The sequence below is a fragment of the Coffea eugenioides genome, chromosome 3 (assembly GCF_003713205.1).
Source record: "Coffea eugenioides isolate CCC68of chromosome 3, Ceug_1.0, whole genome shotgun sequence".
In the NCBI taxonomy this organism is placed as follows: Eukaryota; Viridiplantae; Streptophyta; class Magnoliopsida; order Gentianales; family Rubiaceae; genus Coffea; species Coffea eugenioides.
This window is the reverse complement of record NC_040037.1, coordinates 1,930,269-1,958,005: the sequence shown is the minus strand read 5'-3', so window position 1 is coordinate 1,958,005 and position 27,737 is coordinate 1,930,269. Positions and strand designations below refer to the sequence as shown.

The following is a 27,737-nucleotide window of genomic DNA, read 5'->3' as shown; positions in this document are numbered from 1 at the left end:
AATCGTTGAAGATTATAGTAATTTTACTGGTACTTTTGGTTCCGAAATTTCAAATATATTCGTGTTATTCATGTACAAATTCATATGCAAAATTTTGTCAAACACGTATTTTTACACCGAATTTTTAATCGCACTTGAATTTTTCGAAAGTGTTGGTTAGGTTGGACTCTAGGGATTTATGGTTATACCAACTACTTGTTGGTCCAGTACTCCTCCTTAAACAGACAAAATAAACAGAAATTTAACATAACAAATTGAAGTTCAAAGTGAAAGGCTGAAGTTCAAATTCAAAGTCAAACCTCTCTTGTTCCATTCTCGGAACATTGACCAACCATTGTAAGACTAGACAGGCTGAAGAATCTTTCTAGGCAGTCTAATTACAAATGTCCATTACAAATGAAGCTCCCGTTTGGAATTATGGTGCGTTTACAAAAACGAGTAGATAAACATGCATGTTGAATGATTTGTCAGACGATGTCTGATCCTCGACTAGAACCATTATGGGCCTAATCTAATGGCCCAACATGGCAGGCCACGAAGTTGTCTGCCCAAGTCAAGAAAATGGTGGGTTTTCTGAGGTATAATCCAAAACTGGAACAAATTTGAGCCTTTGAGAAAGTCCTCGGTTGCCAGTCAAATCACATACTACTTAATACTTCAACATTGGATACCAAAGATCATTACTCGCTTAGGCACGATAAGTGTCAAATAATTATATGGCTTGACGCCCCCAAAAGCCAATTTAGGTTGTCACTCTCATTTACCAAACAAGCTTGAATTCGTCTCGTAGTTTTGTTATTAGAGTTAATCTCGTATATATATTATATTAACGAGCATAAATATATGCCATGTGTATAAGAATTATTAAAGTTCAAATTCTGTTTAAAATGAGGTGGCATATATCCATACTCGCTATTGTTGTATGCGGTGGTTAACATATAGTTCTAGTGCATTATATCAAGAATTCCATCAAATATTAATCAAGTAAATCTGACTCATTTACCTTGTTATTGTGACCAAAAAAAAAGGGTGGATAGAAGACAAGAAATCAAATAAGAAGCTACTAATAGCCTAACAAAACATTTGTTTTTGTTTAGTTCAAAAGAGATTCTAAAGCAACCATATATTTTTTTTAAAAAAAAAAGAGCAAATCGATTTGTCTCCAAGACCTAGTTTAATTGGAGAGGAGCATTCTTATGAAGTCCTCTCGTTTCTTCCTTCTTTCTCGTAAGATTTGGAATCTTTACCAAAAACCACATGGTTATCAAATTGATATCTTGTAGCACCGGGTTTAGATGTTTGATGGCTTGTAGCATCCATTCACTGTAATGTATAAAACCACAATGCATCTATCCTTTTCGCTTCTGCAAACGGCATTAAGGTTGATCCTGTAACTTTCTACATTAACTCATTAGCATATCTAATATCTTCATTCTTGGTGTATAGGTGATGTATGGTCCATGTTTAGTAAAGATTTGGACCTACCTTGCTTTGAGGAAGTCTCTATTCTGACTCTCTATTGATTTGAGTCCCGTCATCTCTCAGGAGTCAAGACAATCCTCAAGCTCAAGAACCTACTCAGAAGAATGAGACAGACAACGCCCAAAAAATGATGGGATCCATTGATATTTGAAAAAGTCTTCTGCTAAATCTAATGCCCTCCCCACTTTTGTCCAGCTCAAATTGTGTCATTTGGACTTTAAGATACCAGGTACGTTTGAATGAGAATTGCAGTATCGAAAACAAAATAATCTGTCTGGTTACAATCATACTTCAGCGTCACATATTAATATCGATCGGTGAAGATCTGGTGCTGCAGTGTGATCTGAGTTGGGACAAAAGACGTATACAAACATGCATCCAAGGATTCAGTGGAAGAATTAATGCATGCATACTCATGTCTTAATTTTCATGAAAATTTTCCATGTGCCATGAAACCAAATTGGTTAATCTAACAGCACACTTATAATATTGGCATACTCATCAGAATTTATTATGGGAATGTGACTGAGAGTTGTTTATGTGCATAAGGAATAGATATTTTTAGACGCTTAAACGCAATAGCAAAATAATCATCAATCTAAACAAGAAGTTAGTAAAATCATGTATGATAACAACATCCAGGTTTGGACATATGTAGGGATCACTAATAGAAATGCATGGTGCTTGCCACCAATTTCGCTGCAGTAAAGTCGTTTGAAACTGGTAAATAAAAGAACGGAGGCGAAGTATTGTTTTGCATGGACAGGGAGTGGCGCACACTCGAGTCTACTCGAGCTAGATTTTTCGAGTTAAAAAATTTGGACTCAAGTTTAATTTTGTTTTGCATTACTCAAACTCAACCTTATCGAGCCTAATCAAGCTTAATTCAAGATCAATCGAGCTTAATTGAGTTTAAGAAATATAAATTTATATGTTATATATTTTTAAACAAGGAATAAAATAGACATTTTATACTCGTAAAATAAACATTTCATACTAATTCAGTTGAATAACTGGAGTTGTTCGAATTCGAGTTCTCAAATTCTATCAATGCGAGTTCAAACTTGAGTCACGATCGAGTAAAGTAGCAAGCTAATTGATTAAATTTGACTCATTTGCACCTTGAGAAAGATGATGGGGTGCTTTGACTTTTGTTTACAAAAATTTTGCTAGAAGGCCAAAGTTGCTAACCACATCTCTTCCTCAAGGGCTGAGACTTGGTCTACATCATCATTCTGAAGTCATGAAAGGATCAAACCAAAGGCTGCTTTGTTTCGTTCATACTCCTACAGGGTAGGGTGACTGGGTGAGAGCAACACATCATTGATTAGCCGCCATCAAAACAAATCTAGATAATTGCGTAAAAAAAAAAACACATCTAGATAATTGGACCATTTGGTTTGTGGGGAGCATGTGGAAATTTGACCAACAAATGAGGAAGGAGACTGTGGCTCCCGGGCAGACACGACGCCTCTGATAATATCTTTGGAGCTCTACTCTCTAACAAACAATACATCCAACCAAATTCAATAAATGCATTCACACCCCGCAGTCTTGTCTCGACTACTGTTTACGTATACATGCTACCCACTTTATGTCTCTATCCTATCCTTGAACCAGAAAAGAGTCAAAAAATAAATGATATGGACAAAGACTACAATTGTATCTTATTTGAAGGACTCTATATATTTGGAAAAAAAAAAAAAAAAAACCTCTTACGAGTTTGTCAATTTTACCTCAAATTTAACTGTTGTTGTTACACCGGGTTGGAATTTACTTGCTCAAATGAAGTCCAAAATTCTTTTGCGTCGAATCTGCCCTCGTTAACAATCTCTGGCTTTTTGGTGGTGCGGGGATCAGGCCCAGCAAAGGACTAGTCGATTGTCAGTGCAGTCGGATATCCACTGAAGGAAAAAAAAAAAAAAAAGTGCTATAATATATGATATATCCTATCCTATCCCTTTTAGTATTAGCACTATAACTAATTTAAGTCCGTCACTTTTATTACTCTAAAGTCTAGATTAACAGTTGGCCCAACGAATGGCTTGTCCGGGACCCGTTTGTCTCTAAATAATTGATCCTATTGCGGAGGCGGACCGGTGTCGAATTTTCCTACAATTTTACTGACTACTACAACTTTTTCACTTGTGAAAAGAGTAATGCCATGTTTTTCCACGTTCAAACTTCACATCAATTGAGAGTTTGTTTACTCATCAATGAAATAAAAAAAGCGTTTCCAATTACTATTAACTAATTTAACTTAACCAGTAAGAATATTAATCAGGTGTTCGTGAAATTTCTAGTTTGATTTTTATATTCTTTCGTAGTTTTGTATTTTTATTGTGAGGTTTAAAATCATTTTTGAACTAAAAAAATTTTAGTTAAAAAAAAAAGCTAGATAAAAAGGAAACACAAAACTTATCAAAAATGCCTGCATTACTAGTTTAGATTTGTCATGTCAAGAGCATAGTTGTCAAAATCGCGATCCGGATCGTAGGATCGTACGATCCTACAATCCGGATAACCAAAATCGATCCGGATCGTATTCAGAGTCGCAAATCATATTAATCTCTGTAGGATAGCATAGAATCGTAGCAGGATCGGTAGGATCGGTAGAATCGTACGATCCTACAATTTTTTTGTAAATTTGTGAAATACGAAGCTCCATTTTGCAAGTAAATGAAAATATTTGTGGTATATTTGTAATTTATCAAAGAATTGCAACCTTTAATTGCAATTAGGAGCTTTTGGTAGGATCTTACGATTCTACGATCCGATCCTACGATCCGATCCTGTGAAACTAAAATCGATCCTAAGTAGGATCCCGATTTTACAAACCTTGGTCAAGAGTTACCTTAATGGAAGCTTAAATTCCGTGTAAAAACTAACTGCGGCCCACTTGTTGTAAATGTAAATCCATTTCCTTCGTGAAACCAAAAAAAAAAAAAGAGAAAAGTATAAGAGCTTGCCTTTGACTAGCATTTCACGATGCAAAGGTTATCAATCCCGTGCCGTATTTTCAGCTCCAAAGTTAGTAGGAAAACCAAAGAATTTTGTGTGATTTGTAACGTTAGTTGATTCTGGAGTATTTGTTTAATGAAACTTGACTCTTACATCAAAGATACAAATTAATAATTAGAGTCAAATCAATTCTTCAGTTACACGCCTCAAATTCAAGTCGTAAAAAATCTCTCCTCCTATAGTTGAATAGTAGTAATAAATCAACTTGTTGCCGGTGGGAACAGAAAAATGGTCAACTTGGATATTGCCAATCAGGCTGCCAAAAGATTTCTTCAACTCCAATAAAGAAAGAAAAGCTTCAAATCTTCTGTCCACAACTGTCCCTCTGTCCCACGAAGATTTTTCTTGGGTCAATTAATCACGTAACCCCTTCTTCTGATGGTCATTATCTCCTAATTATCTTCTAGTAATTGTGTGATTCCAATGGAACTCTGTGAATACTGCCACTATAATAATAACTTGCTCCAATTGAACTCCTGGAAATGGTATGATAATAACTTTGGACTGATCATCATTATAATCACAGATTAGGAAACAAAGTCCATATAAATCAGCAATCCAACACGGCTGGCATTAGCCATTAATGTGAAGCCGCATCTCTCCCATGCATTAATGTGAACTGATATTTTGCACCAATCCGTCACGGCTCGCAGGCTGCCAGATCAGTTCTCGTCGTGCCCGGGTAAAGCACAGCTAAATGACAGTAAAGCCCTTTAAAAATACCAATATGTATTTTTCTTCAACGAATGAAACTTGGTGTAATGAGTAAGTAATTCGAGTCCCAGCCTAAGTGAAAAACATGAAATCAAGAATATATTCTCGGGCCAAAAATAAGAAGTCATCCTTTCTAAATTATTTAGATAATAGAAACATTGCTTATAAGTTTTTTTTTTTTTTTTTTTTTGCCTAGTTTTGCTATTTGCAGCACTTGGGGGGCTCTTTTCTTCTTTTTTTTTTTTCCCATTCCAATATACAACTCTTGACATACATGGCCCAGGAACCTATATATGGATAGATGAGGCATTTAGGGATATTAATGAACAAAGTTTGTCACAAGGAAATTTCTTGATATTCTTTCAAGTATATAAACAACATGAATTATTATAATTGACTTAAATTACAAAAGATTTTTCTAACTTGGTACCTTAAGGGTACCCAAAAAAGAAAAGGATCCACTATTAAATCTTGTCACCTTATTGCAACACTTTTGCAACCTTTAAAACGACCACCGGTTGCAACAAGAAGATTTCTTTTTTTTTTTTGTGTGAAAAATATAGTATCAAATCCACTTCTTATTGTGTGTCCTGAGGGCATCAAATAAATAAATCCAAAATGAAAATTTCAACTATATTCAAACATATTACAAGCAACGATGAAAATTATATATGAGAGAGGCTTGAATTGGATTAGATGATAAGATAGGAGGGATTTATAAAAAAAAAAATGAAAAGTATATAAGTCAACAAAGTCAGAAAGGGTACAATTGTCTTTTAACTTGTTTGCCGGGACAATTGCTCTGGAAATAGCCTAGGCAGACCATGACTTGCGTCTACATCAACCCTCAACTACGCGTACTCCGGTTCATCGCCCTCGATCGTACAAACAGGTATACGTTACAGCAACACTTATATGTTCATTCAAGACTATAAAATCAACCCATTCGCCTCCTCCTCATATGTACTACATTATTTAGTGGGCTCCTAACACAGCCAAATATCACCTCCTCTATTTTCAATTTCACACCCCTTCCTACTGCTACATATAGAAGCTTGCTCACAACACAAAAGACACAGATAGGAATCCCTTGTTAGTTTTCCTGAAAGAATGGAGAGTCAATACATCGGTAGCAATGGTGGATTGGAGGGGAGGGGAAAAGAAGTTGAGGTGGCCAACAAAAGCAGCGTGAGGGGATCAGACGTGATCTTGAGGTTCTTGGCTTTTGCTTCGACGCTTGTGGCAGCCATAGTTCTGGGAGTTGACAAGCAGACTAAGCTGGTTTCCATGACTGTGGTTTCAACCCTTCCGCCTATAACTGTTCCGGTCACGGCTAAGTGGCATTATATGTCCGCCTTTGTGTAAGCGCCTCTCTCTCTCTCTCTCTCTCGCTCATTCTCCCCACAACACAAACACAAAATTAAGCATGCATGTTCAATATCAATTTTGTAGATTCTCAATTTTGTAGATTCTTCATTTTTTTTTTGTGTGTGTATTTTTAATGTGTGAAAAAATAATTAGAAAGGTGTTTTGAGACTTTGATGTTAATTGCCCTCTCTATATACTGATTTTGAGTAAAAGATTAGAAAGATGTTTTCAAAAAAGACAGTAGTAGTATTTCAGAGGGAAGATTTTCGTGGTAATTCTTTTATGTTTAGTCCTCCTTTTACAACCTTGAGGAATTCTACTTCTCTAATACTAAACTTTTATGGAAATTATTATGTACCCTTGAAGCGAATTTCTAGTATATGTGGACCTTTAAAAACAGTGAAGCGTTGAAAAAAAAAAAGAAAAAGGTTCATACATCCTCTGAAAAAATAACCTCCAATTATGCATTTAGCATTCCTATCTTAATATCTATGAACTGTTGGCCATTGCATGACAAGAATACTGGTCCAGAGCAATAAAATACTTAGTATCCAAATTATTATTATTAGTAGTAGTAGTAATAAGAATACCGAATCTGGCCTGGCTAAGGCGAATTTTGTGCGATGTGAACGTGGCGACGTCAGCTGAAATTAATGCAAACAGCTGCTAATTTATAAGCAAAGCTATGCACCCACGTCTATAATTGAAGCAAATAAAATATATTGCACAGCTTTGTATCCATCTATAAGAGAAGCAAATAAAGTATATTTTCTGTGAGAACTTGAATTGTGTTTTCTTGATATGGTGAGTCCACAACTTGAAATGTGAAACTAGTTCATAGGTTTTTAGATTAACATCCCATCAGCCGACCGCTTTCTTCCTTTTTGCTTCCCAATGGTGAAAAACGGGACAAAAAACAAAACAAAGTAACTCAGACCATGGTTCAAAGAATAAGCTTAGTCCGACGTCCGAGTTATCCTCGGAATAATGCTTTCTGTTCCGATATCAGGATGAGATGATTCTAAGATACATGGATCGTATCACTGAGAAATTGGCTGAGAAGTCTCCGACACAGATAGAAACGGTTGAATCACACTGAGTCATCCCGAGTCAATTTATTATAGTACATTTTACAGATTTTCTTTTGCTAATTTTTTTTATTTTGCATATTTTTTTTATATTATTCACAATTTTTTAGAGTATTAAATGTTTCAAAATTTACATGTCATCGAGACCGTGATCGATATGACGACATCAATGTGGAACGGTTCGAATTGCAACCGCAACTTTGAACCATGAATCAAACGTACCTTTTTTTATATATATACAAGGCAGAATTCTAAAATCGAGAATTCTCTGCTTTCAATTCTTTCCATCTCATCTCTCAACCCAACCCGGCCAACTTGTTGGATCAAATCAAGGTCAATTATATCTGTATTTCATATGCCCTTTGCATGTGCATGCCATAAAGTACGTCTTTGTCTAGATGGATGGATGTGTAACGAAAAGTTTCAAGTCCTTATGTGATATAAATGAAACGATTGCGAGTTGAATTTGCAAAGTCGTCGCCCCGGTTCTTGTTAATCAGCCCTTTCCTTCTTTTTTTCTTTTTTCTTGTTTATGTTAAGTTCTCCTTTTTCATTAATTGTACCCACAAAGGTAACAAAAATTCATTGATTGGAAAAGTACTTCTAAAGACTCCCAATTCCAGGACTATATAGGTTGATAATGGAGAGATAATTGAGCTCAAACATGTACGTGCTCACGTCGACTTCAGTTGCCCCTATTGAAGTCATTAGGCCAACAACCCCAGCAATTTGTCATTTATGTGACAAATGGTCCTATCCTATCCTATCTCCCTCCTGTGTTAATATCGCCAACTCCCCTCCCTTTGTGGGAATCATCAGCTGGGAGAGGGAGTTGGCACTTCGCTATATAGGCGAATAAAATATGCCCTTTTAGCTAGGCTTGGCCCGTCTTGGGCATTCAATATCAATGGAATTGACAGGAAAAATGGACCTCAGAAAGTTACAGATATCTGATCTTTAAGAATTAATGACTAACAAGTCATCAATACATCTTACTATGAAGTTTTTATGGTAGAACCCGAAATCAGGAGAATTATACTGAACTATAGCCAGCTACACAATAATCAAGTCAACAACAAAAATTACATTTGGAAAGGACAAAAAAGATAGAATGCAAAAACATCTTGCATGTATCCATATCTAAATCTTCCAATGTTGATGCTGGTTTCAGGTACTTTGTGGTGGCAAATGTTGTAGCATGTGCATATGCAGCCCTTTCACTACTGCTTGTGTTGGGAAATAGGGGTGCAAAGAAAGGTCTTGCATTGATGATCATCACCCTTGACCTAGTGATGGTGGCGCTGCTCTTTTCCGGCGGCGGAGCTGCCTTAGCTGTTGGCCTCATCGGCTACCGAGGAAACTCCCATGTGCAATGGAACAAGGTTTGTAACGTGTTCGGAAGGTTCTGCAATCAGGTGGCTGGAGCCATTGGCGTTTCCTTGCTGGGCTCAGCAGCATTTCTCTTGCTGGTGTTGCTTGCTATGATCAACCTACACAAGAAACACAACTAATGCAAATAAAAGTTCAAAAAGCAATTTATGTGTTCCTTTTTTTTTTTAATTACTATATATTATTCAAGAAAGGAATTTAAGGTGTTAATGTAGCCGGCATTACTTACTTACTGATCTATTATTAAATTCATGGCACCTTTGTTTTGCTCTTGCTCGCTTGCATCAAATGTAGAAATTTGAGATCATGATCATTATTTTCTTTGTGCTTGACCTTTGCTCGCAATTACCAAAATCACTTCTTCTTCTTTTTTTTTTTTAATGAAAATTTTAGCAGCCACAAAAAAAAATTCAGGCATCTTCATGGGCTTGATCAACTCAGGCAGATTCGATTTACTATCAAGGAATTGCCATGGCAGGGTGGGGTCCAACCCAACCCAACCCAACCATGCAAACATCAAAGATCATTACGAGCCCACCTTCAAAATCAACAAAAGTGGTCAATCTAAGAGATACAGTGGTCCAAGAGTTTAACACGTGTCAAGATCTCATCCTTTCTTACAGCCCAAGCACCATCCCATGTGCCGGTTTTACTTGCAAACAACTTAAAACAGTAAAAACCGAAATCAGTTTTCGATCAACGACCCAGATCAACTCAGCGGAGAAGAGTAAACGGGGGATTCCACAGTCTCAACCAAAATCAGGGGTGACGAGTCTGATGATCATAAATGTAGATGATCGAACGGCTCAGGATAAGAAAAACTACAGCAAACTGCATGCATGCAATGCAAAATTTTATCAGGTCCCTGCACATGACCGCTCAAAGTGGACATAGCCTATATATATATATATATATATATAATCAGTTCTCTAACGATTTCCTGCAAAATTCCTTCACTTTTCTCCTTTCTGTTTCTGCGCCAAATATTCTTCTTCTAACAGTCTCTTAAATGGACCCAAAACACACACAACACACACTAGAAAGTACTAGACGGTAACTTATTTAGGTGTCTGATATGATTGCCAAAGAAAAGGGCCGAAAACGAGTGAACGAGGAAGAGGAAATAGGAAAGCTTTTCATCGGAATTATGGAGGGGTATAAGGATTCATTGATTCCACCATTGTCTGAGTTCAATCCCGCCATTGAAAGGACAAATTGTGAAAAGGGTTCGAGCAGTTCCAAGAAAAGAGATAGGACCGAAGCTTCTGAGATTAAAAGTGTCCAAAATGAACGGAATAGAAGAGGGAAAATGGCTGAAAGCTACTCCGTTCTTCAGTCTTTGGTCCCTTCTCTCTTCCCAATTCCCAAGGTAAATTCAACTCGTCCAACCCATTTCGAATTTTTACTTCTTTCTCATTGAAGAATTCGAAAAAAAAATTGTGTGATAGTATAATTTTTTGTAAGGTTTGAAATCAGTCGTTTTTGATATTTCTTATGCAGCCCTCAAGGGAGAGGACTCTGACAGAGACAATAAACTATATTAGAAGTTTGGAGCAAGAGAAAGAGAGATTGGAAGGTCTGAAGAGCTCATTACTGCAGAAGCCAGTCTTATCTGGTTGTACTACGTATTTGATGAATCCCTCTGTTACAGCTAGTTTATGCAATGGTGTTGCATTTTTTGGGATCCAATTGCCTGCTAAAAGGGGTTTATTGAGAAAGATTGCCAAGGCTTTTGAGAAGTATCATGCCGAGGTTTTGGAGGTTACCATATACGTTAATGATCACGGAATGTTGACTTTAACTGGCACGTTTATGGTGGGGAATGATGGAGCTTTTGTTGTTGAGAAGATCAGGAAAGAAATTCTGATTCTGTAGAGATAGGTGCTAATATGTATTGATGATTATTAAGACTTGATTCAGGGCCAGGAAATTTTGTTCTTATTCAGTTTTAAGAAGAGATCTTTATCTTTCATTAGGAAATGCAAGGATTTTTGGTGCTGAAGTTGTGTCTCAAATTTATATAGCATTACGGTGCAAATCAGAAAAATTTTGATTCTCATCATGTATACAACATTATTCAGAAAACAAACTTTTGAAGTTGGTCTTATGATCCAGGCGTACTAACACTGTTTCTGTGCTGCTCTTTTATCTTGAATGAGTTTAAAGCCTAATCACAACAGTCATTCCGAATTCTTGATTTGTTTTACAAGTTTCATAAACCATTGCTTATCATTTTAAAATCCTAGTAAAATCCCAAATTCGTTTTCATACAGAAATGATTGTAATTTGAGAGTTAAGGAAATGAAATCCTCAAACAAACAGGGGGCAAATTGGCAACTCTAAATTCTAATAGGCTACAATTTGTAGCCTGGTTCTTGGTTCAGCCCATCTCTGCTCCACCACAGCGCTGATTTCTTCCTCCACATTCGACTGAATTCTTTCACTCAATTCTCTTGCTTTCTTCCTGATATCTTCTCCAGCGTTCTCCATTACTACTGTTCTGGCTATCTCCGCAGCCTTTGGCGTCCCTTCTTCACCCCGACACCAATCTCAACTACAGGCCTAGCATTCAGAGGCTGATCAAGTTGCATAGCCAAATGTTATGCTCTCCATGATCGAACTCCATCCACATTGACAAACAAAACCACCAATACTTGGGTGGGCTCTTGGCCTGAGGAGCCCATCCCTCCAATATTAATCCCTTCCCTTTCAATTTGTCAAGGTATCCTTCAGGTAGTGCTCTTTCAACACTTGTTTTCTCCCCGCCTGGAAATCTAATTACCCAAATATGGTTAACATTGCTATAATCCAGGCCATGAGCAATCTCTAAGATTTCCTCGGATAAAAAACACTCGCTACCAAAAGAAACAAACATGCTTGAGGCTCGAGGTTCTCATTTAGCCATTGCATTATCTTAGAATTATTATCATCATCATCAATAGGGTCCTGAACAAGTGAACCAACTGGAATTGTCTTTTTCTTAGCCAAGGCAGAGAGAAACTCAATGTACTTACTCTCGATGTTATTGCAACTTTTGACCAAGATGACCACAGAAGATAGATCAATACAATCAAAGACTCGTTCTTTATCTTTGCCATCATTTAATGTGGATTCCCCACAACTTATCATCTTCTTCATTTCAAACTCCCTCAGAAAAATTGTGGCAGCTGGAAATTGAACATTGCGATTTTTGAACAGGCGAAGCAAGAAAGCAGATGCAGTAGCTCCGGTAGTTTGGAAGTGAACTGCTGGAATACGATGGACTAAAGCTATCAGAGGCACCCATGCCTGGTAGATGTCATATATAAGCAAGCAAGTCTGGTTGAATATTATTGATGATGCTGGAGAAGGATGAGCTTGCCATTTCCAAAGCTCGAATGAGGGTGACAATGAGATGGGGTGGTAGGCCATTGGTTGTATGGTAGTGGGGGGGAAGCTCCAGCAAAGATGGACGGTGGAGTTCTTCTAAGTTTATTGAAAGGTCAAAGCAAGTTCTGGAGAGAATTTTCTCGACGGAGGTGAGATTAATAGAAGTTGAACAAAAGTAGATGCTGAAGTTTCACTTTGCGAGTTTCTTAGCTAGCTCAAGAAAAGGAGAAGTATGACCATGAGCCAGCCGTGGAAACATTAGAACTCCAAGACACGGTTGTTCTCTTTCCATATTTGAGTCTTGCAAATCAAAAGGAGAATGAGATCACAATGACCAAGTGGAAGTGAAGAAGATGAAGGAATAGTCCAAAAGAAAGGCATTGCTCAGTTGTCCACTGCCGTTGCCATCAACTTAGAAGGACTTGGTAATGTTTTATGCAATTTTAGACAGCTCGAAGACTTTGATAGTGACCAATGGCCGGCCAGGGTCAAATATTAAGATTTGCAGTCTTAATAAATACTAGTTTTTCAGGCCCTGACGCCATGCGTCAGATAGCTTGGATTGGTTTTTTTGCTGCAGTGGTATATTTTTTTGTTAGTGTTGTGTGTGTGTGTGTTTGTTTTTTTTTTTTTTTTTTTTTGACATAGTTAACAGATGATTGCTTTGGTTGTACAGTGTGAAGTATGACTGGGTATATATATATATTTTTTTTTTTTTGGGAGGGGGGCTTTAGCTATCACTTCTTGCCTTCTTGGTACAAGCGTACGATGCGTGCGAAGGTAATATGAATTTACCTAACCCAAGGATATAATGTGCAATGTATTAAGAAAAATATCATTTAAATATATTATATAATGTGCACCGAAATTTGCTTAAACCTGTGATATAATGTAAACTTTCTACACCAAAATTTAGCCCAGGAGACTGAGAGATTTGCATGTTTATGTTTAAAACTAAATCATAAATATCACATAGCAATAAAATGGGAACAGTTTATAACAGCTATAGTGAGCTTTTGTTTCAAAAATGCTCATTCTGCTCAGATAGGAAAAGTGATAGCTTGGTTAAAAATGTAAGTAGATATGCTCTAGGCACATATGGTGATGAGGAATGGAACAATCCTTGGTGATCTAACACTTTTGTATAGCCTTTTAGGAGCCTTTGCTCACCAAATGTAAAGCTTTAAATCATTAATACAATTCCTACCATTTCTGAAAAAATATGTATATACATAACAGCTATAGTGGGCTAGCATATACTATATTAATCTTGTACACAAAACTAAAGCAAAAGTAAACAGCAATTATAATAGTATAGCCAACCAATTCATTTAGGTTCAAAATAAACGCTAATGACTCCTGAGAAGTTTTCTCAATCCATCCAGCGTAATTACACGAGCCTTTGGTGACGTTGAGTATGTAATCCAACTGAACTTTTGCATTCTCTCTGTATTCACAAACAAAAAATAAAATATCAGTGACCAACTAATCTTTTGTTACAGTTTACATATTATTATTATTTTTTGCATATTCGATTGGATCTTACAGTCCTATCATCCGATTGTATAAACTACAGCTCAAAAGAATTTTGGATGGGATCTCGGTTTCGAAAACGTTGTTTCAAAGCTACTATTCATGAATGTCTAATTTGGAAATGACCAATCCTAAACTATGAGCGTGCTCAAAGTTTAAAAGAACCGTGCCAGTTAGTCCAAAGGTTGAGTGAAACTATGTGAGAATTGACGGGGGTGAGGGTTTGATAAATGGGTTTCAACTCCTACGTACTATGGGTTTTAAATACAATTTTACCCATAAATGATATTTGTTTCGGGGCAATAAATCAATGGGAATGACGGGCATCTTCTATGGATTGTTTGATTAACTATTTCTCACTAGGGAATCATTTTAATTACCCATCTTATTTTCCTTAAATGTAAAAATAAGAAAACAAAATGCCATATTAATTATCCATCTCATATTCTACTTAACTGTAAAACTAAGAAAACAAAGTGCTACCATTTCTGCTGGTTTCAATGAATAGGGGAAAAAAAAAAAGGAAGAAGAAACAATGAAAGAGAAAATAATAAATTGTAAAACCATTCCACGTTAACAAACACACTATGAGTTTGTATCAAAATGCATTATCAATTATAATTGACCACTTTATGATATCGATAGTGATAGTGATCGTGGAATTCAAACCAAATGGCTCCTAAAAGAGATAAAAGGGTTCTTTGAAAAAAAAAAAAAAAAAAAGGAAAAATGGAGATGAAAGAGTGACAACAATTTCACCTGGTGCCAGAAAAATATTTTTACCCACCTTCAAGCAGCTCTCATAAGAAAGGATTGGCACAGGGTTTGGAAAAGTGTGTAGAGCAACTTAGAGAGAGCAGCAAGAAAAAGCAAAGCTATCCAGTTGATTATTTCATGCGCGCCTTGAGAGTGTTCAACTGGAATGCGTCATCTCTCAGTAGGTGATTGAAAGGGCGGCGATGTGTAGGGTGAAGCAGAGACGGAGAGATGGAGAAAACAGAGCGATTGTATCAGTAGATGGAGAAAACAGAGCGATTGTATCAGTAGATGGAGAAAACAGAGCGATTGTATCAGTGAACTTCGATGGTGAGAGAACAGGGCACAACTCAGTATAACCAAAAGAGAAAATTGCTGACCGCCACTGGCCAGAGAAAGCTAAGAAGAAGAACGAGGAATTGAAGCGGTGCTCCCAAAACCAAGAACAGGCCAAGAATGAGAAGAAAAGAATGAGAAGAACAGGCCACGCGGATGAGAAGAAAGGAATGAGAGCCACGCAGACACACGGGAAATTCCAGCGCAGCCACTACCACCGAATGAAAAAGGACCAAAACGCTCCTCAAAGCCACAAAAATAGGACCAAAACACCCCTCAAAGCCACAAGAATCACGCGATAACCGGCTCATCCTGCACTGTTCACAAAGGCTATCGACGCTTTATATATGTAAGATTTAGTTGCTGTGATCGACATTTTGCATTTGTAGATGCAGAGCAGAATGGACTGGAATAGAGAAATGGTGAACTTGTTATTCAATTTTCGAACACTCATAAGCATCTACAGTTAAAATGCAAATTTGCCTTGTTTCCTTCTTTAGGATTTGTTCAAGGTTATGCTACTTCTTTCATTACAGACAGCCGAGCATTCTCCCACCATCAGCGCAGAATTGTTGAAACTAAATTTGACACGCTCTAACCGCTCAAAGTCGATTAAACCTTTAGAAATTCCTATTTACAGTTAAGGTCCAAGCCCATCCATCATTTCACTCCTAGAGTTGATATCATATTAATCATCGAAGTATCAAATTAAGAAGTGATCACACTTCACACAGGCTCCAACTTTCACCTATATAACGGCTCCCAGAGCAAGTCTTTCCACATCCGAATATATATCTCAAATCCAGATCTGAAAACCATTTCATCTTTTCCCTCGGCCCCAACTTCCAGCTGTGGGCATTCATGCGAAATTTAGAGCCGTAGTCATCCAACATAAAAGAAGAAATGAAGAAGCTCTCCTTTATCCTATCTCAAGTACCAGTTGTTAACAGTAGAGCAAACGGCAAATCCTCTTCCTTTCTCTAATCAACTATCAGGGTATTCAAGTTTCTGCATGTTTCTCAACTGAGCAAACTACACTTGCTTAACATTTCCCCGCCCGGCTGGAGGGCGCCAAAGCAAGAAGATGAACAGTTACATTAACTTCATGCATAACTATCAAACCAGTTGCGTATGGAGAAAGCAAAATTGCACGCAGTTTGGAAGTCTGCTAAAAGCAGTCAAAGATCAGTAGTACGCTTCACCATTGAGCACCTACTCGTGTAACATCTGTTCAACGGCCAGGTACGCAGATGTGATTCTTTGGAAGCATGAAGTAATACAACTGCTGTTCATGATGAAAACCAAGCACTTCTTGAGCAACAGGCAACTTCACATGCAATTTGAACACCATTGACCTCAATATTCAACTCAAAATGCCTGCTTTTGTGGTCAAGTCATCAAGATTTACATTTACTTCTGCACCGATGCTTGATAAACTGACAATCATGGCAGGAATACTTTTCTGTAGTGCAGCAGCGACATCCTAGAAGATAAAGGAAATGATTATTGTGCTTGCACAAGTGGCATCATTCTTTAATTACAACATCCAAAATCATTGAAAAACATGTAGTCCTATTCTTTGACATGAGGAAGAGAAGAAGAAGATGATGAAGATAATGAAAAACATTTACTTTTCCAGCTGTGGGCACGTGTGTGTGTGTGTGAGAGAGAGAGAGAGAGATGACTGTTCAACAACAAAAGAGATCCCCATTTAATATCAGTCTATAGGCATAACAATTTAACTAAATAAGGTTACCTTTTTGTGTTCCTTCTTTTGGTGCTCCATAACCTCCAAAGGCCACTCACTAACTAACTTTTGAAGTTGACTTAGCATGCCTTGCCTTTTTCCATCAGATAAACTCTGGTTTCAAACACATGCAATGTGTCAATATTCATGATTCTGGCAACTTATTGAAGAAGGAGGAGGAGGCAAGATTTAAGCTCGCATTATAACCAGGTTGCAGCATACTAAAGTTTTCTTCTATGGCAAGACAAAAGTAACACCTGGCATTAAAAACTGCCAGACGAAGTATAAGGGGTATCAATTTTTTTACCTATCACTAACTTTTGGCCAATGCAAGAGATGTTTTATCCAGCTTTAGCATTTCTATTGGACTGAAAATAGGTGATCCACTTGTTTTTGTCCTTAAAGACTTAATAGAACAGGATATAAGTTTATTCTATAATTTCTTAACCAACTTAACTCATGCATCAAATGAATAAGGAACCTGATTGAGTTCTTCAATGACAGCAGCAGCACTCTCAGGCTTGCTCTCAAGCAGAAAACCCTACAACCAACAATCCAAAAGTGGGAAAAAAAAAGGAAGAAACTAGTCAAACTAATGAGATCCTAATTATCTAAAGAAAAATACATTTTTCTAAAGCAGGTTGAAATGCATTTAAAATCAAGCTGATGAACATTAAAAAATGAGAAAGTATAGCAGTAGATACCCTGATGCTTTATTCTATAATTTTTCTGCCACTACTTAATTGCTTGCTATCACTATGGAGCAGAACGATTAACTGAAGGCAGGTATTCATCAATGGTTGACCAGAGATGAATCCCACTATAAAGAAAAAAGAAAGCATAAAGACGATTCTAACAAGGTTTCCATTGAAATATATTGCTTGGAGACGCTAAGGGTGCCCAAATGGAGTAGCACCTTAAACTTGTCCAAATGTAGCAGCTGCATTACCTTAGCACAAGAAAACCCGCTTGCAAGAGTATGCTGCTTCTTTGATTCTGATCTCAGTTTCTCAACTTTCCATAGAGAATCAACATCTCCTGAAACAGGTACAAAAAATGAAATTATTAACTATAAACTGATTCACTCAGCAGACGTCAGAAAAACCATATCTTAAACTACTCTATCCCAACCTAATGGCTTTGATTTTCCACAGGATGATACAGAATTGTTTTCCTCAAATCGCAATTGTGCCATGCTTACAACAGCCAAATTAAAGGCCACAAATATTTTAAACAAATAATAAAAGTAAGAAATTCCATAATTAAGGAGGATGCATCAGGAATAGAAAGGCAACAGTCAAGACCTCTTTTAGCTGCAAATTCCATCCACATGTCAATGGTAGCCTGTCGCAGGTTCACTCCTCCAGCCTTGATAAACCTTTTTGCATATTTAGACAGTAAACCCCATTTCTGCGTCTCATAACATATTCTGCAACAATGAGACCAAATATCGATAACATGACAACTCCACTTGAGCAATGAAGCATACATATAATGAACAGCAACCTCTAAAAAACAACATGGACTAGTGAAGAACTCCATTGTTGCCACTTTTACCTAGTGAAGGGTGTCATATGTCTTAATTTGAAAGATGCTTCAAAAGCTTATTTATCAACAGCCGCGGGAGTTAATCATGGGCATGAGTGGCATATAGGATTTTCAAAGGTAAAGACATCAACAAAAGCAACAAGAACCCTATCAGGAGCATTTAACAAAACAGTTATACAAAATATCCGTGTTCTCATTAAGCAAATTGTGAAATTTGAAGTAGAAGATGCAAACATGTGCCTAATGGGAGGCTAACTCCATCTAGGTGCCATTCAAAGATGGATTAACAAATACAATTTCTGACTCATGCAGGGCTTCACATCTATGATTTTTCACAAGTAAAAGCAATGCAAAATGCAATTTTCTTGGGTAAGAATTTAAGTTTTAGAACTCATATCCATATTTGAACATACTCAGCTAAATCCAATGGAGAAGTACATCTATGAACCAGACAAAAAATATGACTATCAATACATGCAGAACTTGGAAAACTGCATAACTCACCATCAATTGTGTTCAAATAGTTAATAATGAAAGCCAAAAACTACAAGAAGACAAAATCTTCATTAAAATCATGACATAGATGAACTTAAAATAAACAAGAATTATTCAACAAGATATCACCAACAAAAATCCCAACAAAGAATTCAAAGCTTCAAGGCACAGAGAATGATGAAAAAATACAAGTGATGTGTAATCACAAAATATACCTGAAGACTATATCAGCAGTGCCAGCTTGTAGTGGTAGATTATTCTTCTTCAGAAGTTCCATTATATCTGCCATGAGTTTAGAATCTTTGTGCTGCTTAGCATACAACTGCAGCCATACAACACCGGATCAATTAGCATGATAAGAACTGCAGCAGATTATGTCCTACACCCAAAAAAGCACCAAGATTATATCTTTGTTACCAGTAATTGATGAGCTGATCCCACACTAGGAGTTAATCCATATAGATTATGCTTCCATAATGCCTTCTTACCTGCATATAATAAACCTTAAACATTTCAGAAGCAAAATAAATGTATCTTCACTCTAAAGGCCAGCAAGCCAAAATCAACGTGCACAAGTGTCTGTACTCTAGAATTATTCAGGTTGATGGGTGAGAAGCATTCCTCAAAGTATGCAGATGCCCATTTAACTGACACATGATCCACAAGCAACCAAATGTCTATCGACCAACACAATGCCCCCATATTGGTCCCCTCCCGACTCCAAAAAAAAAAGGGTTCAAAAAGCTATGAGCTAAACGAGAATCCCATACCATAATCAACAGCCCCAACACGTACACATGCTTTTGTAACTTCTTGGCATAGGGCACAATTAAAGTTATCATGTATCCGAAGATTTGACAGTCTCTGCACAAGAGAATACTTGATTAATAAGAGTGAAGCAACAAATGTGAGTGAAAGACATTCGACAACCTACTAACAAAAAGAGCAAGAACTAACAAATATTCGAAGCCTCTGCAGAACATCGAACAGAAGCTTAATATCTTCACGGGTAGCACTCTGTTGAACGAGTGACCACAACCACGCATTAGGAGGCGCAGATTTCTGTTCTGATATAGATTTCAGAATTTTATCATGTAATTCCCTCACAGACTCTGCGTTTCAAACACCATAAGAACAATTGGGCTTGTCAGCCAACATTTTCACCATAACGAGTAAACAAGAAAAAGATATCTTTTGAAAGAATCCTCACCTGTAGGCGCACTATCAACTGCATTCGATTCAGAAGAAAATAATTGCTTTTGCATTAAAACCCCCATTGGCCAACGTTGCAATACATTATTTGAGCAGTTCAGTCCCACTTGTAAGCGATTTCCACGGATAATCCCTGTAAAATTTTTCAAATTCCACATCAGAAGTAAAACCAACAGCTTCTTCCTATCTTGTAATTTTAACAATTTCCTAAATTTCCTTTTTTTCTGCCGACTCCTCCTTCTGCTTTAAAAAAGGCAGCTTTCAAACCGAGACGATTTTTTTTTCGCCTTAAGCTAAAGTAGTCGCATTTTCTTCTTTCTTACATTATTAAAAATAAGCAAATTTTTTAATAAACAAATAACAAGGGGAAGTACCCGAAGAGGAGAGAATAGTGGAATAAAAAGCTCGCCATTGAGGAGTTGAATTGAGTTGAGAAGAGTCGACTCGGACTGAGTTCAGAAGAATCGAGGACCGGCTGGTTAAAGCCCTAGCGAGTCTGCGAGTTTCTGGGAGCGCTCTCATTTTCACTTCGGAGAAGATGGCAGTGTTTGGAAGGAGACCGGGAAGAGTGTGCCGCGACTTAAGGTGGAAGAGCGGAGTTTTTGCAGAGTGACGACGTCGTTTGACAATTGAGGCCTCGAGCGGAACCCTGAAGCCTGAAAAGTCAAGGTTGGACAAAAGGCGGTACTAGGAGGAAAGACGAAGAGGCACGCTTTTGGTCACTTAATGAACTGATGACTATACCCATTTTGTTTTCTTTTTTTTTTTTTTTGTTTGGAGCGCAACCATTTTCTTTTTTGGGTTAATTGCATTCCTCTATTCTCCAAAATTGTGCTTCTATTCCTACCAAAAAATAAATAAAAGAAAAAAAAGTTGCTCCCTCCCATTTACCTTGTGTGGTGAACAAGAAATCTAGTTTTGGAATGTGAGTATTTATTATATCTAGGCATTACAAATAAACCTGTAATAAATCTCCTTCTTCAACAATCCGTAGAGTTGGAAAATCTTTCTGATAACCTAGCAAGTAATTAGTTAATTCAATTTGTTTAGTTAGAGATATAATTTTTTTATCCCAGATGAAATTTGAGCATAATCAATATTAACTTTTCACGAGTGAGTAAGAGATCTCTAATTCAAGTTTTATAACATCGTCTTACTACTAATAACGCAGGCAAAAATTTGGAAGGCACAGATACACGTGCCAATCATTTTGGCAAGTACATAAAAAGAAACAGATGAAAAAGTCTTGCATCACTTCGTTGATTTAAGTAGGAGCAGGAGGAAGAATTGAATTGAGCTTTGAGTGGTTTCCAAAGCTCCAATTGCTTTTGGTCATTTTTTGCAACAAAGCAAATTGTTCAATGTCTCTCTTTTTCTTTTTCTTTTTAATTTTTGGTTTCAATAGTCGGGTTGGCTTCCATGCAGGCATGCTGATTGAAGACGCCAAAAAACTCCTATGGGGGTTGCCACTTACCAATCACTGGGGAAGAACGGGAGGTGCAATTGTGCGAGTATTATACGATCGACAGTGGCTGCATTTCTGTCCAATTATATGGAAGAAGACCTCTGTTGTGTCATTGCAGTCATTACACAAAATCCATACCTGCAAGAAGAAGAAGGGCCGTGATATATCAGATGCTCCAAGTTGCTGCTTCAGGAGGAAAGTAAGAGCAAAAGACTAGAAATTTATATGATAAAAAAACATTGCTCTCTGTCTCTCTTCTCTCCTCAGCTTCCCTAGCTGATCAGGCGACGCTACTTGGAGAACAAACAGGTAACGAGAGGGATGACAAGGGATTTACCTTCCTATGTCTGTAGTCCTCAGGCATCACAGTCTCTTCAATCTGAAAAATGGAAGAGATTCTGTTAGACATCTGAAACTTACCACAAAAATTTCTAAGTGAATCCGAGACTATACATTATGACAAGAGACAATTAACTTTACGAATGAATGAAATCGGGGAGCAAACTGCGAATAAAACCACGGTCAGCATAAGAATGACTAAAATCCGACAGTATGATTAGAAAAACAAATTAGCTAACTGAACTTTGAGCAGCTTTGGTCTACAGGGAGCAACTTTGGTTATCAAAACTGAATAATCCATCGTTGACTGTGAAATGTTGCATGTTAGAGTATGGTCACGGCAATACAAAACCATCCATCATCAACATTAATGTTATGCCCTTCTGCACAGTAAGGATTTATCCATTTGGCTTTCTACTAGCTCTACACATACCCCAAATCTCCTTTTTGAGTTTAGATATATAAAGGTCATTTTGTGAGGTGTGAAGTTTGCCGCAATCTCTTCTTCTAACTAATCCAGGCATGATGACTAACAAGAGGTCAACCAGCAAGAACTATGGACAATAAGCACATTTCTACATGCGGAAGAACTATGGATAGCAGGGCGACTCTCTCAAGATTTTGCACTTGTCGTAGGTACAAAAGGACCACCTAGTAGAAATCCAAGCCAAAAATATAACCTCATAAAAGTGGCCTTTTAATAGAGTTACCAGTCATGCAAAACAGGATGAACAAACTCCAGAAAGCATCAAAGTGAATGCTGGGGGAAAGTGACTGAAAACATAATTAATGCACTCACATAGATAAAAAGAGTACAAGATTCTTAAGGAACAGAGGAAAGTCCTTTGGTGACTGAATCTCAATTTTAAAACCTTCATGAAACATAATCCGAACAAGTGGATACCACTGCTAAAGTATAGTCTTCACTTGGCTTCAGGGATAGCGTAAACCTACCTCCTCATCTATTCTCTTCCAGATTCTGGACATGTCAATTATTGACCTGGAACATATGGGGCAGCAATACCTGAAATTTAATCATCAAAGGCAATATTAAACAAAGTAGTGAACCACTTTCTTATTTATATATGAAAATAAGAGGCAAACTAATGTTTACAGGGAAGACCCAATTTACTTGTCATGCTCTATCATCTCGTGGTAGCATTCACAGTGCATGGTATGCCCACATTTCATAACAGTTGTGTCTTTCAAAGAGTCAAAGAGATACTGAAATTCGAAACAAGGAAGTGTCACAAACAGCAAGCTACCTGAGTTTCTAAATTCCCTTTATGAGAACTTGCACTTAACAAAGCTAACCTCATAACAAATAGGACAGTGATGCCGCATCGAATTCTCTACGCACAAATGATTGTCACGAAGACCAACTGAATAGCAAGAGCCTGCAAGTTAACTATATTAGCCCAAAAAACACAGAAAATGTGTTTGAAACCAAATTATTAATTGCATAATTACATTTTTAGCAGAAAATAAAGATCATGCAAACAGCAGAAAAGCTGAAAACATCACGGGATGAGGTGCTTAAAAAAGTGACATCCTTCAGCCATTGGCAGGGCTATTACGAGCTGAAAAACGTACATTACTTGAGCAGTGAACAGGAGCCCCTGATCACCATTACTTTACAATGAGCTATTTATATGACAACTTATTTCGAGAACTTGTAGGAGTTACAGAAAACGCTAGACATCAATATCTGCATATGTACAAATATGCAAAAGATTAACACGGAGACCACTGTGCAAAAGTTAGATGACATTGCTGCAATTCATTGAGATTAATGCATAAAATCCAAAAGGAACTGTTCCAGTTTTAATTCTAGAGACAGGTATAACAAAGAATGCTCACATACCACATTTATTGCAGTGGAAAAAGTTCTCTCGACCACCAACTCTGCATAATAAATAAAATAAAACAATAAGAAAAGCTCCTGACTCAAACATCAATTAAGTAGAACAATATTTTTCCAGACAGAAAGAAAGGGGAGGAAAAAAGGCTCGGGTTGTAAACCTGCAGATCCCGCAATCATCGCAGTGGAATTGCCCTTTATCAACCTGTAATAAGTTGGTAGCAGTTACAATGGAAAATGAACAAGCAGAATCACAGGAATAACTTGAAAGCGGTTCAAACTTATTTCAGGTTCATATTCTAATGAAATAAAGTTCAAACTCTAATGACATTTATGCAGATTAAAATGAAGGCTAATGTCAATTACATCATCATCATAGAACTTGCAAACTTCACAAAAATATTCTCCCATTCTGACGCCACAATTTGTACAAACTTGAGCAACCTGTAGAAGACAAAGACAAATGACCATGGAATTATTGACAACAATGACGAGGACAAGAGTAAGAAGAAAGAGATAGCAGTCAAATGACACATACCGGCTGCTCTGTGTCACAAACTGAACAGATAACCTAAATGACCAAGGGAGAACCCAGTGAGCTCAAAATCTACAAACTAGTACATAATTAGATAAGGCAAAACAATTAAACGACATGAAGATTACAGTTTTTGCATCTTACATACTTGCTTCACATCATATCTGATCACTTCATGACGGTCGAAAACATTCCGCAACATACTCTGATGATCCAGACAGACACAAGTAACAAACGAGTTACATGAATTGAACCTCTTAGATTGAACTGATTCTGTAATATGAAAGAAACTCCATTGGAATTCCTTATTAAACTACAATAAGCGCTTAGGTCCAAATTAGGAGGAGTAAAATCAATATTAAGCTAAACAAAAGGAAATAACAGTTTCTTGCATTCATCCATACTACCGTGGACTCGTTGTGGCAATGACGACAATCAAAGACCTCATTACAGCAAGGAGCTCTAATCTTGCATCTTCTCCGATAATGCTTGCATCTACAAATTCAAAAATAAAAAGGGCGATAAATTCCATGCTTCAATCACTAGGACTAATGAGAACTCAAAATATAGGCAACAGGAAGAGATCCCACACAGGAGTATCCAAAAACAGATCAGGAAAAAGGGTATCTTCCAGAGGGATAGACAAAACAAAACAACATAAAGACTGAAACTTTATCTATAAAACTGATTGCAAATGACCTCAGAACAACCAATAAACATATGCGGATTACAAAAGAGAAACCAACTACCAATCAGACAGTGAAAGATAAAAACTTTAAGCACGAACAATCGAGCTAGTTACCATAACCATAAGAACATCAATCTTCAAGTTAGACGTCAAACCAAAAGCAAATCTCTATCAACAACCAAAGACACATACATCTAATTGCATGCATATACTCTCATACTTGCATATACTCTCATTCAATAGCAAACGCATTCAAAAGCATGTTGTGATATAAATTCAAATAAGGGAAAAAGAATGAAGCAAGTACCCGTAACCCATCTTCCCAAAATCAAGGCGATCATTGCAGGAGCCATCCATTTCTCTTATAAGCAAGAATTTCAATCCCAACTCACGCCGAAAGATAGCAAGAGCAGAGAAAGAGGGAAGGCTAAGAACAGGAGGGGAGGGAAGATGGGATTTGTCCAAAAGCCTTGAATCAGATTGAAATGGCCTTATTATATGTCACCTGACAAAGACTCCATTAATAAAGGGCTGGAATTTATTGGTTCAGAATAAATAGGCAGGAATTTAGTGTAGATATAAGTAGCAACTCGCATGACCACATTTCGTGCTACTTAACTACAACCAATATACTAGTGCTATTGTCATTACTATATTTGGAAAGTAGGATATGACATTATTATATTGGTAGTTTATAGATTAGGGAGAGAGATGAAAGGATAAGGTATGATGGGAATCATGGGATGGGAATGGAATGGGTGACAAAGGGACAGAGTGCCGTGTAATGGGCGAATGAGATTGCTAAAAGTGAAAGCAAACTCATTGAAGCCAGAGGGAAAAGAGCAAAAAAAATTTGTTTTCTTCTGCTAAAGAAACCTGCTATTCCATTTAGCAGCGGCCGTGGCTATTGGTTGCTTTAGCTGTGATTCAAAGAAACCCACATGGGTAGTCCAATCTTGTAAATAATTGAAGTTTGAGAAGTAGCGGTGTGGTTAACTTATCAAAATGGGGGCTCAAGGAAATTTAACGGGTTATAATTGAGCAAGAAGTATAATTAAGTACTTATAGGGCTAGTCACACGATTATTTTAGATATCAAAATATTATGAAAGACTTGCCCCTAAGAGATAGCCATTGAGGATTTTTTAAAATTCAAGTGTAAACAAAAATTACTTCTTTCCTGGCTTTTATTGGACCTATTTCTCCAATCTTGTTTGATAGCCGTTCCATTTGCATCGGTCATTTTTTCAAAAACAAGTTTTTCAAATACAATGCTACAATAATTCAAAAAATATGTCATCTATACAATAAATCAAATACTTCAAAAAAAATTAATAAAAATTTTTCATATATACTGCTACAATAAAATTTTTCAAAAATATCCCCAAAAATAATTAATCCAAACGGAGTTATGTTATTCCACGCGAACGTTCTAGATAGAAGACTATTTGAAATGTTATTTTAAATAATTATTTTAGCATTTTCTATGATATGATACATATAAGATAAAAAAGGTAATAAAAAAATATCAAAAATATATTTATAATGCAAGTTAAATAATATTTTTAAAAATTTAGATATTCTTTTCAAACCAAATGGGGAGAATTTATTTCAAATTTTTAGAACGAAGGCCACCATCCCACTGGCCACAATCCTTTTTGACTGTATGATTCCCGCATTGAAAATTTTATAGCAATTTTGTATCATCTCAGTTTCGCCGCATTCTTAGAGAAAATACTGGATATAGTTACGAAGAAACAAGATAATTCATGTTAGCATACTTGTACGTAGATTCTTCTAAATCAGACAGGTGCATCTAGTCTTATGATGGTTGGGTTTCTAGGTCCAATTGGACCTATTCCCCTTATTCCATAGCAATGTATGTCAAAAAAAAAAAAAAAAAAAGAAGACCTACTCCATTCGTTGAGTGTTGATGGCAATTCCGTGGGTGGTTCGAAGCATATATTTCGTTGGCTGTTGATGGCGGTTCTGGTTATGAGTTGGTTTTGATTCATGACAAGTGTTCGTGCCTTCCATTCCATTTCCGAAGGTGCAGATGCAAATGCAATCAACTTGGGGTTTCACCCACCGCAGAAATAGTGGTAAAATCTGGGGACAAGTGCTAGCCTACTGCTAATTACCAAGATCAACTTGCCATCACGAGTGTGCCAAACTTCCAAGTTGCTTGTCCTGCATCTCCTACTGGTTATGACCGCAACGGATCTTCTGTCTCACACTCTATACCACTCTCTATCTCGTTTTTTATTATATTGCTATTTCTCCTTCATAAATATCATGTTTTAATTCTTTTTTGTTTTCTTAAGATCCAATAACTATTAATTAAGTAAAAAATAAATACAACAGTTTCAAAAAAGTAATATATATTAGAAAATTAAAAAATACAACAGAAAATTCACAAAAAATCTCATTTTTTATGCATTTTGATTTTTTGAGTTTGTTAAATTTTGTGTATTACTCAATTAATAGTTATTGGATCTTAAGAAAACAAAAAAGAATTTAAACATGATGTTTATGAAGGAAAAATAGTAATATAATAAAAAATGGGACAGAGTGTGGAACAGAAGATCCGTTCCGGATTACGACTCTCATTTTTCAAGCGGGGCGTCTTTGACTTTCAATCGTAAACCTATTTGGATTGCGAGGTTTTTCAAAGAAAATAATTTGAAATATTTTTTAATACATTTCTCGATTACATTTTTTATTTGATGTACGTCATATTATTATGGTATTTTCTTTTATAAAAATTTTCGAAAACTTCAATCTAAACGAGT

General features: G+C 36.8%; 4 protein-coding genes across 4 annotated transcripts; 1 reads left to right on the top strand and 3 right to left on the bottom strand.

Moving 5' to 3' along the window:
• The first annotated feature begins 6,174 nt into the window (after positions 1-6,174).
• On the top strand, positions 6,175-9,334 carry LOC113765417 (CASP-like protein 1E2). Its single transcript, XM_027309586.1, has 2 exons — positions 6,175-6,578; positions 8,845-9,334. Exons 1-2 carry the CDS (start codon positions 6,328-6,330, stop codon positions 9,182-9,184), a joined length of 591 nt encoding a protein of 196 aa, XP_027165387.1. The 5' UTR covers positions 6,175-6,327; the 3' UTR covers positions 9,185-9,334.
• Positions 9,335-11,408: 2,074 nt separating this feature from the next.
• LOC113764954 (beta-D-glucosyl crocetin beta-1,6-glucosyltransferase-like) lies at positions 11,409-12,473 on the bottom strand. Its single transcript, XM_027309001.1, has 3 exons — positions 11,936-12,473; positions 11,703-11,828; positions 11,409-11,590 (listed from the first exon to the last, which is right to left on the bottom strand). Exons 1-3 carry the CDS (start codon positions 12,471-12,473, stop codon positions 11,409-11,411), a joined length of 846 nt encoding a protein of 281 aa, XP_027164802.1.
• A 3,379-nt stretch (positions 12,474-15,852) lies between these two features.
• On the bottom strand, positions 15,853-20,740 carry LOC113766933. The gene is made up of 11 exons (XM_027311092.1): positions 20,433-20,740; positions 20,057-20,191; positions 19,804-19,958; positions 19,617-19,710; positions 19,264-19,334; positions 19,062-19,168; positions 18,108-18,232; positions 17,753-17,841; positions 17,285-17,344; positions 16,813-16,917; positions 15,853-16,539 (listed from the first exon to the last, which is right to left on the bottom strand). Exons 1-11 carry the CDS (start codon positions 20,578-20,580, stop codon positions 16,420-16,422), a joined length of 1,209 nt encoding a protein of 402 aa, XP_027166893.1. The 5' UTR covers positions 20,581-20,740; the 3' UTR covers positions 15,853-16,419.
• A 548-nt stretch (positions 20,741-21,288) lies between these two features.
• LOC113765488 (E3 ubiquitin-protein ligase MIEL1) lies at positions 21,289-25,767 on the bottom strand. The gene is made up of 12 exons (XM_027309694.1): positions 25,254-25,767; positions 24,666-24,753; positions 24,407-24,463; positions 24,262-24,294; positions 24,090-24,167; positions 23,885-23,928; positions 23,727-23,767; positions 23,177-23,259; positions 22,995-23,086; positions 22,817-22,886; positions 21,861-21,902; positions 21,289-21,661 (listed from the first exon to the last, which is right to left on the bottom strand). Exons 1-12 carry the CDS (start codon positions 25,301-25,303, stop codon positions 21,536-21,538), a joined length of 804 nt encoding a protein of 267 aa, XP_027165495.1. The 5' UTR covers positions 25,304-25,767; the 3' UTR covers positions 21,289-21,535.
• Positions 25,768-27,737: the final 1,970 nt, after the last annotated feature.